Below are 14,019 nucleotides of genomic sequence, written 5' to 3'. Positions count from 1 at the left end.
TGGCTATGTCATCGATATCACTTCTGCTGGTCCGTGGTCGTCCTCTGTTTGCAAAAGAAAGGGCATTTCCCCATAGGTGCAAACACAGAAACAGACAAAAGTGACGTTCACGGACGTGTACGCACGACGCAGTGTAGACGTCTACCCACTACTGTCTACGTCTGTATAATTATAATACATGTAGCGCTGTCCATGTCTGTAGTGCAGCGTACATCTCCTAGCCGACTCCATCTGTCAACGCAACCTGCTGTCTGGGACGAAAATAGACCACAGTGCACAATGCAGCACTATCGCGGTTCTCCGGTCTGGAGTCAAACATCGCGAATGAAGTGGCAGGACTGGCAGCTGCGCGGGCTGTATCCGGTGACTGTGCTGCAGCCTGCATTCTGCAGGACCAACCAACTCTTCATAATCAGTCATGTACAGTCCATTCAGAAAAGGTTGATATCCTAGCTTTTGGCCATAAACGGGTCAAATTTTGAGTTTTCGTCTCCTTTTTTTTGGCAATCCCCCATGGAATGCTCTTCCAATTGTGTTTTTGAAGTCTATTTCTCCAAAAAGCAAGCCATAACAAGAATAGGATTTCGGCCAGGTTTTGCCCCCAAGCACTGAATTGGGTAAAAACCATGAAAATCCAGGCCGTTCACTCCACTTGCATAACAGTACATTTGCGGTTCGAACCCCAGTTGAGGTGCCATTTTGGACCCTTTTTCAAGTTTCGAATCGCGCGGCACTGCACAGTGACTCAGGGCCGGCGGAACCGGTCAGGCTGGTCCGGCCATGGCCGGACCACTTTCCCAGCTGGATGGTCCATGTGATTCGTGCAAAACCGGAGTAAAAAATCCAGAGGTACATGACTCGACTGTACTGCCGACGTGTGATGTGCGAAGTAGCTCAGGACTCTGTGACCGGCACTGTATGGCTAATATGGATAACAAGTTGTGTTTGTGTTCTTTTACTATAATTTTCTGCATTTCCTGGAGCCTTAGAGATGCCCAAATTCGCTCTATTTCACTTAAATTTTAAATATTTCTCCCCGGGGAGGTCCCCCGGACCCCCCTCAAAGGTTGGCCGGACCACTCCCCAACTCCTTCCTCCGGCCCTGAGTGTACCACAAAATCGCCAAACACGGGAGGTCTCCAGAGCCAGCGCTCAACCTTTTCTGAATGGACTGTAGGTGTACAAGACTACAAGTCACACAGGGCAGAACAACAGAGACCAAAAATCCTTCTCGTGACTCCGAGTTTCGTGTTTCAAAAAACACTCATCAGACGTCATGTAGATCTACCCAGGCGCTAGGCTAGAGAATATGACCATACGGGGGTTGGTCCATGGCATACGCATACTTACTAGACGGGGCGTAGCTATTCACCATGGTTACTAACAATACGAGTGCACTTGACCGTAGAGTACATGACTGTATATTCATTATTTTTATTTCTTACAATTCACAATTTCACACACTGCCTTCTTTGGCCGTACTCAGAGTTTGCCGGCATGTGACAAAGCACTCCTCAGACAGCATACCGGTTATCAAGACTACCATTCACTAAGCACACAATCATGTACATAATTATGCCGAAGAGAAGGGCAGAGACGATAAAAGCACAATATTTCAGTAGAGCGAGAAAAATGAGGTGGCATATTATATTCTAGCTCCATTCGGAACTGAGTGGAAGTGATGGGTGCAAAGTACTAGTATGATGACATTGCACTGTAGCGGATCCCGCCTTTTGTATAGCCTCACAGAACATTAGGAATGGGTTTCACTGGAGCTCGCGCTGTTCGGCCGACTCGCCGCGAGCTCCAGTGTGGGAGCAAACCCATTCCTAACAAATCATCGCCGAAGTCGCAACCACTACTGTATTTCACAGAACATTGTAGAATCTACACATTTAGCACAGGATGTGGAAGTACATGTAGCGGAGAGGCACTGAACACCTTCACATTGTCATTATGTATTTCTCACGTCCTCTCTGGTGCTCCTATTCATTTTGTTTTCATTTAGCATTTTTTTTGGTTTGGCACACATGAGCAGTGTTGATACAGAGCTAGAGTCCCTTGGTTGATTCAGCTGCACGTGTCCCAGGCCCGCATCCACTGCTTCGGCTGCCCATCGCCATGACCCATGTGCCTTCCTTCTACATCAGTGTATTAATTTTCTTACTGGATTTGCACCATGATGGCTTCAGGCTACTTATCTTATAAAAAAAACTTAAAAAAAGCCGAGGCGATGGAGCGCAATATCGGGACAGCTAGCTGCTTCGATCTTGTTTGACCTCCTCGGTGGAGCTGGCCGAACCGATCGTAAAACACAGCGACCTTTGCACGAGGGCAGATCACTTCAACGCAACTTACTTGAAGGAGTGGTCAACCACAAGCCGAGTAGAGGGAACGTGATAATTATATAAATAGAGTACGTTATTTCCGAGGCTCGACTGTACTTTCACGTCACGTCAGAAATAACGTGTATCTCAACCTCTCTATTTCCGTATGACTGCTGTGGTCAGCGTTTTTTTTTACAAAAGGCCACACACCATAAATTTTGACGGCACAAGGTCTAGACAGATTACAGCAGGTGGACACACCTAATCCTGCACTTCGACTGTCAGTGACTATGATTGTGTAGCAGTATTTGCATTATTACTGTATGTGCGAAACGCAGCCAAAGAATCCCTCGCAATACCGTGACTGTTGAACTAGATACATGTAGCTCGACTGTTTTCACAGCCATTAATTTTTTGCTCTCTCGACTGTCTTCACAGCCATTTTTTGCTCGTTTTTCTGCCGGTGCTGTTGAGGTTGCACTCGTAATTGTGTTTATTTTGCCCGTATAAGAGGCTTGGCAGTTGTTGAAACTTTCACAAAAAAATCTAAAAAAATTCAAAAAATCAAAAAAAAAAAAAAAAAAAAAAAAAAAAAAGATACATGTACAGGTCGACAATCGTCCGTATATAGGGCTTGAAAGTGCTACGTCACAGCATAGCAACAATTTCAAAAATTCAAAAATTGGATCCACTTGGATCCAGTTTTTGTATGGATCCAAGCACATTTCAAGCCGCCTTACTCACAGCAAGGTGATGTAACCAGTGAAACTTACTGATTTGGCTACTGGGGGCGGGGTAGTAGTGGTGGCGAAGTAAAAGTCACCCCTGCATACGACATGAGTGGGTTGCTATGCACCCACATACTGAGGCCGCGTGAATAGCAAAGTCACACCTTAGTGGATCCAAAATAGAAATCTGATGTCAACTTAGTACTCCCTGGCCGTTTTTGACGTCATCACTTTCTAGCCATACTGTAGATTATACAGTAACAAGGGACCGAGTCACGAGTGTATACATGTATACCTCGATATACACGACGTCCCTTTGTTATGGTGAAAAATGAGAAGGACAAAATGTTACGGGTTATGACTAAGTAACTGTCCACCAACGTAACCAGATCCTATACAGTCAGCGCCAGTGCAACAAAATGACACAAAACTGACAAAGGAGTACTGAGACATTTGACGACCTGACACGTACATGTAGCTCCAACATTTCTCCAAGGCGCAAACCAACAATCTTCCAACTTGCAAGGCTCAGGTTCGCTTTCCTTCCCCTCTTGGACCTTTCCGAACCTGAGCCTTCCAAGTTGGAAGATTGTTGGTTTCGTAACATTTTGTCCTTCTCAATTTTCACCATAATTTAATTGGCTCACCATCCCTTTGTTATAATAATATATTTATACATCATGCTCCATACATAATTATAGCCCTTGTTGTTCTGTTCTGTATACCTCTCCATATTCACCATGTGTGGCCTCCTAATGGCTTGTTCCTCGCCGGCAACTACTGCTAATTTCCCTTTTAATGGTTTAGATGGAGATACAGTGTAAGGGGGTGCATGCCTAAGACTGTGGGTGTATAATTATGGAGTGAGGTACAATGCACTGTATACGATCCATAGCCGTGATCCTCAGTTGCCCTCTATTCAATCAACAGCACATTCAGTGACTACGTGTCAACAGTACGCAGAACTATTACTTTCTTGACGATCAAAAATGAGATAAATTAGAATCAGTGTCAGCACCAGCTCAGGGGTCAATAGCTATTCTCATATTCGGAGGGGTTGGGTTAGCTGGCAATTTGAAAATAGCATACAGAAGTGTGCCTAGCGCGTAATAATAGTGCCAAGGCTGAATAGTGGTGATCAACTCGTTAATTTCCTACCGTCAAGTCCACACAAGGAAGAACGCTAAAAATTACAATATCGTTCCAGATTATCGGGTCGGAATGGAACACTAGGTGGGAACATCAACCACGTCCGGGGGGAGGGGAGGGGGGGGGGGTGAACGACCCCAAACTATTGGTCCAGGGAGGGATTGCCCCCTACGCGCACACCGTTACTGCACGACTGCAGATTTTACATCTGAGGTCCCAGTCCTCTAGCTTGCAGTCGCATTGATACTCTGTTACGTGCGTGTGCAGTCGTCCGCAGCAGATTTCGTTGCAGGCTGGACTGCCGGTGAAGTACTCCACGTTCTCGCCGCACGCCTCCCTGCACGATCTTCCCCTGGGACCCAGCAGGCCCCAGTTGCTGTTCCGGCGGCAGTAGTTGGGCGAGTGGCGCGTGGCGATCACGCTCATGTTTCTGTGCGTGGCGACCGTCGCCGGGCGCGGTTGCACCTGGGCCTCCGCGATCAGGGCACGGGCACTTTCCACAGCTGCAGTGCCACCGTTCACGAACTTCTGATACTGCTGGTAGAGAGCATCCGCCGTGCGCGTCAGCATTCTCTTGGTCTCCACGTACGAACACGTTTTCAATACGCATGTTCCACTCGGACCGCTGCAGAAGCAGCGAAGATGAGGTCGGATATCCTTGATTTTCTGCTCAGACACAAAACAGAGGAAAGAAGAAAGAGAGAAATAATGGAGGCATTTACTGTACCATCGGTCACTGTACATGTAGTAGTAGTAGTAGTAGTAGTAGTACGAGGGCACGCACAAGAATATTCCTGATGACGGATCGTTCATGTGGCCTGGTCTTCACTATGATTTGATGTCCACCTCAGACCCAGGATAGATTCTGCACCCATTTTCACCTCCACTTGTCTGATCTCTGTGCAGTACATACTAAGCGCTAACAAATCTTCCTTTTAAAATAAATTTAATGCTGATGGCACACTGGAAGAGTTGGCAAAGTGACATTCTGGTCCTTATTGAAATGGGGAGGCTCCCAACGGCCGATTCGAAAATCTGCTTAGGCACACCAATAATGTGTCTTAAACCCTTTTACCGCTAATAATAATATTTACTCTCTTAGTGTCTCTGCTTTTGGAAGACGAGAAAAATGTCATGTACACAAATCTGCATTTACACGGTTTAGAAGAGGGTGGTTAAAGCAGATATCCCGCATGCAAATTGATGAAGAGGAGAGTAGTGAATAGTAGCCTTTGGATTGAAGCTCAATTGCATCATGCATCCTGATGCTTTTGAGCATCAACATTATTCAGTTGCTTTTTAAATACAAAACATATGACTTGATCCTTACCTCGCGGCCTACTGCATTGTTGTAGTAGTTTGTATGCAGGTCCCGTGATCTACTCCAACGGCGCTTCTTGCTCTTGCTCATCGCATGGAAGAAGAAGCCGTCGAGGATGTCCAGGATCTTGGCAGCGCGCAGGCCCTCCGTGAAGTGGTAGTCGCAGAAGGTCTGCTTCTTGGCGAAGTCACTGAAGAACAGCTTGTACTCGAGGTGGCTGGGATTCTTGCTGTTGGTTGTATTGCCCATGTAGCACGTGATCTTGCCCATAGCACAGTGCCTGGCTGTGTGAAAGACCACACTGGCAGAGAGGGCGGCGCGGAAGTAGCCAGCCTCCGGATGCGCTGAAAAGTCAACACAGGAAGTCAAAATCCGAAGCAAGGACCAACGGTTTAGAAGTTATCCGTAGTTCTCCAACACCGACAGATTATAAGCAAGATAATTGAGTCATAGCATGCAACAGTTAGCACAATAATGACTGATGTGGTACTGGCATTCAATAACCTAATGGTTAGCTCCATCACATCCCGAATGCCCATGCCAACAGCCTTCCAATTTGAAAGGTTCCAAGTCGTGGCTTCAATGAAATAACATGAGAAATGGGAAGGTGAGCGCACTCAAGACAAAATGCAAAAAAACAAGCTAGCTTGTTTTCGTGAAGATATGGCGCCGCATACACATGTACTTATATGTGTACTTGATATGAACACTTTAAACACTGTTCACCTGTTTCGTCTTGTGCCACATGTACTTCCAAGACCTCAACAGCAGCGCTCAGTCCGGGTTTGACCGACAGTGACCAAAACATTGCACGGGAAATTGAAATGTGGGGGTAGGGGGGGGGGGGGGGTCCGATCTGTAGGACTGGGGGATAGGCGTGCAAGCAATAGGGCTTGAAAGCGCTACATCACAGCCAACCCGGAATCATGGCAATGCTAACTTTTGGGTCCAGTGTGAATAAGTCTTTGTACGGATCCAAAAATGCACACAACAACAAGGGCAAGGCTAACTAGTTAGCAGGTCGTCGCTTCTTTGAGTTTCATGCTTACACAATCATCAGGCGACTATGGATCCGAAATCAAGTGTTTGAGTGGTTTTCTTCACAGCAGGGTGAGGCATTCACCAGTGGTCACTGGGATGGGCCCTCCCCTGAAATGGGCCCTCCCCTGGAATGGGCCCTCCCGATCAGGTACCAACTCCTGGTGTACCAGTAGAAATAATTCGCATAAGCGGGAGACGCAAGGGGCCTACCCCCACTACACACTGTACCTCGCTATAATCCAAATGGGTCTGATTGAACCCAGAAGTCATTATTTGCCGTTTTTCACTTCTGACGTCATCATTTTCAGGGCCTGTAGGCCTTGCAGAAAAAGGTCGCACTATCGGCGGGTTCTGCTCAAAAATATTTTCAGAGCGAAACGAAGCTCATTGTCGGTCGCATATCCTGCTCCTCTTCTTTCAAGATCCATAACTATACCAAATGCAACATACATGTACCACACAAGTGCCAGATTTTCTGCTGGTATAATCATTACCCGCCATTGGGGCCGCCAAGGGCTCCAATGCACAATGTAATCGATTTGTTTTTGAAAAGTGATAATTTACTATCGTCCATCATCTCTTACCTCGGAGAAGGAACTTCTTCCACGATGATGTGGTGCAGTTCCACATATTTCTGCCGAACTGGCACGCACAGTGGCTGCTCAGCCATTCCGACGCCTCCTTCAGGATCTCCAACCAGCTCTCGGTCATGTGATGCTCCAGAACACTCTTTTCATACTGGCGCTGGCGGAAGTATGGTCTCCGTACTGCTCGCTGCACCGTCCGTGAGAGGTCGAACGGTTCCTGACCGAGCCTGCAAACAGCACGCATGGTACACGGTCATAAACAATACGTCAAAGTCAGCAGTATGATCAAAAGGCCAGGCAACGCACGACTCACCCTCAAATCCGGCCTTTAATAAACTTTTATGGTACGGTTACGGTTACAAGCGGACATCGTAACAAAAACTGACACATTTTGGCGGTCGTTATAATATACAGAATACTAGGAGGGTTTTTGGAGGGGGAGGGGGCTGGTACAATTATTGTTCGCCAAATAGCGACGGGGAAAGTCTGTTCAGGTCTTTCCTGGACTCATGCACTACACATATGACAAGTTGTGTAGGTCGTGTAGGTCGTGATGGTAGAACGGCTCCGGGCTCTCCAATAGAGTGCTCGATGCCCAAGGGGAGAGCTACTTGTACAAGTACTTTCAACAAGGAGAATAGGATAAAGGTGCTGTGATTCACACCTCCAGGCTCCATCCAGTCTTTACTTCACGGGTAAACACATCTGTATCTAGGTTCAAGGCATTTCATCAACGTTGTCTGATGAACGCCTGGTGCGTGAAACTCGGCGTTACAGTGAAATCATTTCGTCCTCTTCTTCGTGTCACACACATACTTCTTGTCACACACATAGTCACATACTTCTTGTCACACACAGTGTAGTGATGGTAATGACGTACTATTGCCGTTGTTATGATTCATGCCTATTTAGTAGTTTACAGTAGAATCAGTAACTGGTTTTGCACCTACACTAATCTTGTGCAAGCCCCAGGTAGACCAAGTGTTATCCGGAACTGTGTTTGCAGTCGAGAATCCTATGGCTACATGATGACAAGTAGGTATACGTCATGATTCGTATAGAGTGGCGATACGCCCTCACAGGAATGGATGTTGATAGTTCGGAGTCTCAGCAGATGACATCCATGTATATTGTTACAATGCACGGAGCCGCAGAAAGGAGCTGATGAAGGTAGAACCGCCATGCAGGATCCAGTGGATACATGTACATGTCGCCAGTTGGACGGTTGCTCCCATCGTGAACTCCAACAGGGTCGAGTTAGCCTCTGAGTTTCTTGATAAAGGTGGTGTATGTTGTATCACACCATCGCCAATGCCCAAATTGATCATGATATGAAGCAGAAGCATTCGGACATGTACCGTTTTAATGTGTTGTAGTCTGGAGAGTTCCACCGACCTAGGTACTATCCGCCATGGTCATGCCGATGTGTCCAGATGAGGAAGGCGACAGAGAGAGGGAGAGAGAGAGAGATGAAGGGAAGGAGAGTTACGATGAACTAGACGCCTGATGCTCCAGGGATGTTATGACATGACTTGCAAATGAAGGAGACAATCACGTAAATTCTGGTAAAAGTGACGCTTGTATGTAACTGTTCGCTGACTGCCGCACCCGCACATCTATTCACTGTTTGCTGTGCCGCTCCTTTGTCTGTGGTAAGCGAACGACAACAGTAATGAGATTATCCTTTCTTCGTGGACGAGTTTTCAGTGTCGAACGTCCTTAGTAGAAGAGTTGCATTGTGCTTCAGGTGACACGGAAAGGCTACACCGCTCATCATTCATTGCACGAGGGTTTCGTGCTCTCCACCGCCACAGATCAGACGCATGCGCAATTGGCCTTGGAGAAGCCACGCACGCAGGACTCCATGCGAATGGAAGTAATCAGGTGTGGCTGCATTGCACCACATCCATATCCTACGGGAAGTACTAGTACTTCTACAGAATCTCCGACTCCGAAACCCGCAAGAGGACACGCGACGGACAAATTCTGCGTTGGTGTCACGACATCACATCGGCCACATTTCATTGTCAAAACAAGAATTGGGTGAAGAGGCTCGACTACGGGCAGGGGAAATCCGAATACCAGCGCCCTGCACGCATTATGATGATCTAGTACTGCGTACAACTGCAAGTGATTATCATGCGAGTGGCATCTGTTGGGCAAATGCAATATCGAGCGTTGCGCAATTGCCTGGATCCATGGACCTGGGTCGCGACTCCTTTTAAGTTCAAACAGATAAATTATGTAGTGCATGTAGTGCGTGTAGTAGTAATATTACTTTATGTTCGGCACACACTCTGAAGTGTACATGTGCCATGGCCATATCGGGCGCTCTACATGCACCAATTACAGCTTGTTTGTGCTATCAGTCGTTTGGTCACTCTTGCTGCTATTTTGCTGTCCAATAGTCAAGAGTTGTCAGCCAGCAGAGGAATCCTCTCATTCCAGCGCCTAGAGGCAGACCGCACCTGGAACGCGACACGCACCTGGAATTTACGGCTGGTCTGCCAACGCCAGCCGTCATTGTGAAAAGACCCGTGATTACCCTGCCCCCGCCAAGCAACTGAAACGCACAAGCCTATCTCCTTTCCGTTGATCTGTTGTTTGTTCCGTGAAAAGCAAGTTAAGCGGCGTGAACGGACAGCAGCCCAATACTAAAATCACGTATGATATCCGTTACATGCATGATGTATTCCTGTCTCTAGAAACCCAGTAGAGTGAGGAGGACACACGATTTGTGCTACTGCTAGCACGGCGCTGCAGTGCGCCTGATAGACTTTCTCTCTCTCTTTCTTCCACTCACTCTCTCTCTTTCTCTCTCTCACATACACACACACACGCACACAAACACACCCACGCGCACTATCTATATTCCCTGTTAGGGACCGGCGGATTCTGCTCGAAAAGGTGGCAGATTCTGCTCGAAAAGCAGTGAAATCGGCAGAACCATACAAACCTTATGGCGGGCAATTCCTCAAATTCTGCTCCATTTCTTTATCCACATACCAAACATGCATGAAACGTACCAGAAAATGTACCGAATTCTGCCAATTGTTCTGCCGGCAGAATCCGCTGGACCCTATTCCCTGTATTGTGGACGCTTGAACTACAAAGAGCTGGTACATTGAACTCATGCAATGATGCATGGTAAATGTGGACAGCAACGCTAGGGACCCTGAAGGAAAACAAAAGGTCATCCGGCTGCACAGGGGGGGGGGGGGGGCTTAACTCATGCAATTGTTTCCCTCGTTACCGTCATTCTATGTTTGGTTACAAGTACCGGTTGGGACACTCGGGAAACTTGAATCCTTGATGTAAATTATTCCGGCCATTCAAAGCTTAGAGGTTCCAGACCTTCCACACGATCTCAGGGGGTATCTGTCAATGCTTTCACACAATCCTCCCCGCTCGCCTTTCACGCCAAGCACGCATAAGTATATATAAAGTGATTAAAAACAAGGTTTCCGCTCCGACCGTGAAATCTGAACTGGTTCGAGTAGCGGAAAGTTGCATCGCTGCCGCCTGTGCAGTCTCACTTTGTATGCTAATGACGCACTGATGTGATTTGCTTAGACCCGAACCAGGACCGCACAGCAGCAAAACACATTCAAGCAGATCGGCTGTCCTAGGGACTCGTTCAAACTGTTACTAGTACTTCATTGCACTACAAGCAATTATTATTCGCCTCGGTGAAACGTGAGATACTGCTGGATGTGGTTATGACATGTGACGGACCACAGTCGGGTAGAAGTGAATACATGACTGTATTGACATCTGAGGTCCCTGTGAAGATTGCACGGAGACACAAGCACCTGTGGGCCTGGCAAGAAGCCTTTGGAAAATCTTTAAACAATTTTAAACAAAATGTAGGGCCAGTACATAGGAATCTTGTTGGTTTGTCATCGCGCAGCTTTAGACCTGCACGCAGGCAATATTTAGCTGCATGTGGCTGTTGCATAGAATCGGAGAAGAATTTGAGTATTACACGCATTGGGCCATTTTGCACTACTAGTACTAGTAGTACGTGGCAGTAGGTCTACATCCACAGCCTCTCAGCTCCGTCACACCACAGAGATAGGAGGGTCTTTATACATGACATTGTACATGTAGATGTAGTGTCAGCAGGGCAGCACTACTAGGACTAGAGGAGAACAACCGTCATGCTGCTTGCCTGCCTGTTGCCGAAATGGCCTGATTATCACAGTGGCATGCAGAGAGTGATTGCGTGACTGGAATGCTTTCTCTTCCTGTAGCTGCTGCTGCTGCTTGCCAAGTGCTTCGTGCCAACTCTGCCCAGAAGAGCGGCAAGCTGTTGCGAGGGTAAAATCGGTCAGCCTTTCCTGAAAATCCAGCAGTGAAGTATACGTACAGATGATATGTTGCCCGCAACCTAGCTAAGCAGATATCACTCCCAACAGTGGTATTGCTAGTGGCTGTATACCGGACCGTTCAGCGGTTCCGTGCATGTTGTGGACGAGCATTGTGCCAGCAGCTGGCCTTGGTCTAACTCATGATGACGAGCGGGAACTCAGTTAGGAACAATAACATACCCCGTGTGTTACCCTCACGGCTAATCTCTCAATCACTGAAGTGCTCGAACACTGGACCTAGATCAAGGAATAGTTCAAGCGCACTCCTTGCGAAGCACTTGATCCCACACAACTGCCGTCTCTGGCTGCGTTCTTGTCAAGATTGCTGCCGTGAGTGACCACGCTCTTTCCTTATCGACTCGACTGCCCACTGGGCGTAACTTGTTGTCGTTACAAGCCCATGACCCCATGGCAGACAGTCATGGAATGTTTGTTGGCACACTGCTGGGATATTGTGTTTCCGCCGAATACCTGATCCAGGTTGACATTACCGATACGACTGAGCACCAGGCCTAGTGAGCACCTACCCCCGCCCCCCCCCTTGCCTCAAAATAACTTGTATAGATCTGATAAAGCTGCAAGCCTTCGTTTGCAATACATTGCCCGAATCCGAGCCAACAGGCTGTTCGCGATTCCGCCCTGTGAAGAATGTGGGGACATCAGCGCTTGCCACTGCCGCTCCGCTAGGTATGCTGTATGCCTTACTGGCAGTTGGGGGTCATACATCAGCCGCATGATCAAGCTTCCTGGTTTGTTGGAACACGAGTACTAATGACAAGACTATGCTGTAACATTCAGTACGCCCTGAAAGTTCAATACATGAGTATCCGACCATGCACTCTCTGAAGAGAGTCCGGAAATGCTAGAGTGTAAGATGTATCTTGCTGAGGTCGTATTCCCACCTATGTACTTGATTTGCAGTGGATTGGAAAGCCGTATAGTACGCTCTGGGGAACACCACGCAAGATAAGTCCGCGAAGAGTTCAAAATCACAGTATGAAAACAATGTAGTTCTAGTGCACACTGAACAAATGGGGTACCGGATTTTTGGTTTGAAGGCTATGATGGCATCCATTTCGTGTTGGCCGTGTATGTGTGTGCACGCTCGAACCGCGAATCCAAACTCGAGTTTGGATTCGAGACACGTAGGCCAATAGGAACCATTGCATTATTCCGTGTAAGGGAATGGTGCTTTCCTGCAGGTTTGCCGAGTGGAAGGTTCGATGGACTTCTCGTGTGCTCTGGATGGCAGTCGTGAGTCAGTCAAGTGAGAATTCAAGTCGGCAGGAAAAGCGCGAGCTGCCACGTAGGGAGCAACACACAATTCCCAAGCATCGCCGAAGTCACACCAACCTCTTCTTTACATTATTCTAAATCCAGATAATACGTACTATCTCCCATCGAGTAACGGTTAACTCAATCCGAAAGTGCGCGCTCCCACGCCACGTAGCACCGTGCACAGGCATGCTCTCTCACGTACATGCAGCCTGAGCGATCCACATGTACATCAGAACATGGCGGCGCTTCAAGTATACACGCAATGACTTCGTGTATGTACACGTAGCCTGAGTGTTGCGTCTGGCGGGCAATTCGGTTAGCTCCGGGGACAAATATCACGCGCCACCTTACAAGGCACTATAATACAGTGTGCAGGTTAACAGTGTGGACGAAACATGATCCTCACAGTCATAAGTATACTGTGTTCACTACTAAACGGCATTAGACCATCGTGCACAATCACAATTAACTATTACCTTCTTTTGCGCGCCTATTGTTCAAACACCAGTCTCAAGTCATCCCAGCTTTCACAGCACAGCTAGGCTAACAGCTTTTTTTAAAAGTTAGAGTGTTCATGACTGCGACCATTTACACACACAGGTGTACAATGTATGTCTCATTCCGGATCGATCCTTTGAAAGTTTCGAAAGAATCTCTTCTACCAGCAACGATACACCCAGACACACAAGAACTGCTTGGAGATTGCCTTTCGGCCATGCCCACAGCAACAGACGCGCGCGAACATAGTAGATGCATGCACTCACCTCCCGTCCGTCGAACGCTTGGTACAGACAGTTGCGCAAAGCGCCAGCAGAGTTATCAGCGCCAGTGGCCGAACAAACCTTGCCATCACAGGCTAACACTACACCAGCAGCGTGGTCCTTTCAGCGGAGCAACACAAACAGCTGGTAAGCGCCAGCCTCTACAGGATCTTTCACAGGTCTACAGGACAGCGACTCAGCTCCACCCGGACGTTGAGGTCACTAGCTGTCAACCTTACAGGCGTCCTACTGTCGTGGATCCGCAGCGAAGCATGACCTTTCAAACTCCATACCGGCCAACTAGATTACCCCGAGTAAACGCTTTATCCGCGTCTCTCTTCTCACCTTTCTAGATGACTGCTTTTGCAAGTGGGGCGCATAATGAGCAACGCGGATGTAGCGCTACAATGTAGTTAGCTTGGCAGTGCAGTAAGCTCTACACACGCCGCGGATAACC

General features: G+C 47.7%; 1 protein-coding gene across 1 annotated transcript; it reads right to left on the bottom strand.

The window, feature by feature from the left end:
- Positions 1-4,004: 4,004 nt before the first annotated feature.
- Positions 4,005-14,019, bottom strand: LOC135823385 (protein Wnt-4-like). Its single transcript, XM_065336236.1, has 4 exons — positions 13,566-14,019; positions 7,151-7,380; positions 5,535-5,869; positions 4,005-4,870 (listed from the first exon to the last, which is right to left on the bottom strand). The coding sequence occupies exons 1-4, from the start codon at positions 13,649-13,651 to the stop codon at positions 4,373-4,375; spliced, it is 1,149 nt and encodes a 382-aa protein (XP_065192308.1). The 5' UTR covers positions 13,652-14,019; the 3' UTR covers positions 4,005-4,372.

This window comes from Sycon ciliatum, chromosome 8 (genome assembly GCF_964019385.1).
Source record: "Sycon ciliatum chromosome 8, ocSycCili1.1, whole genome shotgun sequence".
Taxonomy (NCBI): Eukaryota; Metazoa; Porifera; class Calcarea; order Leucosolenida; family Sycettidae; genus Sycon; species Sycon ciliatum.
The sequence above is the reverse complement of the archived record's forward strand: the minus strand, read 5'-3'. Positions and strand labels throughout refer to the sequence as shown.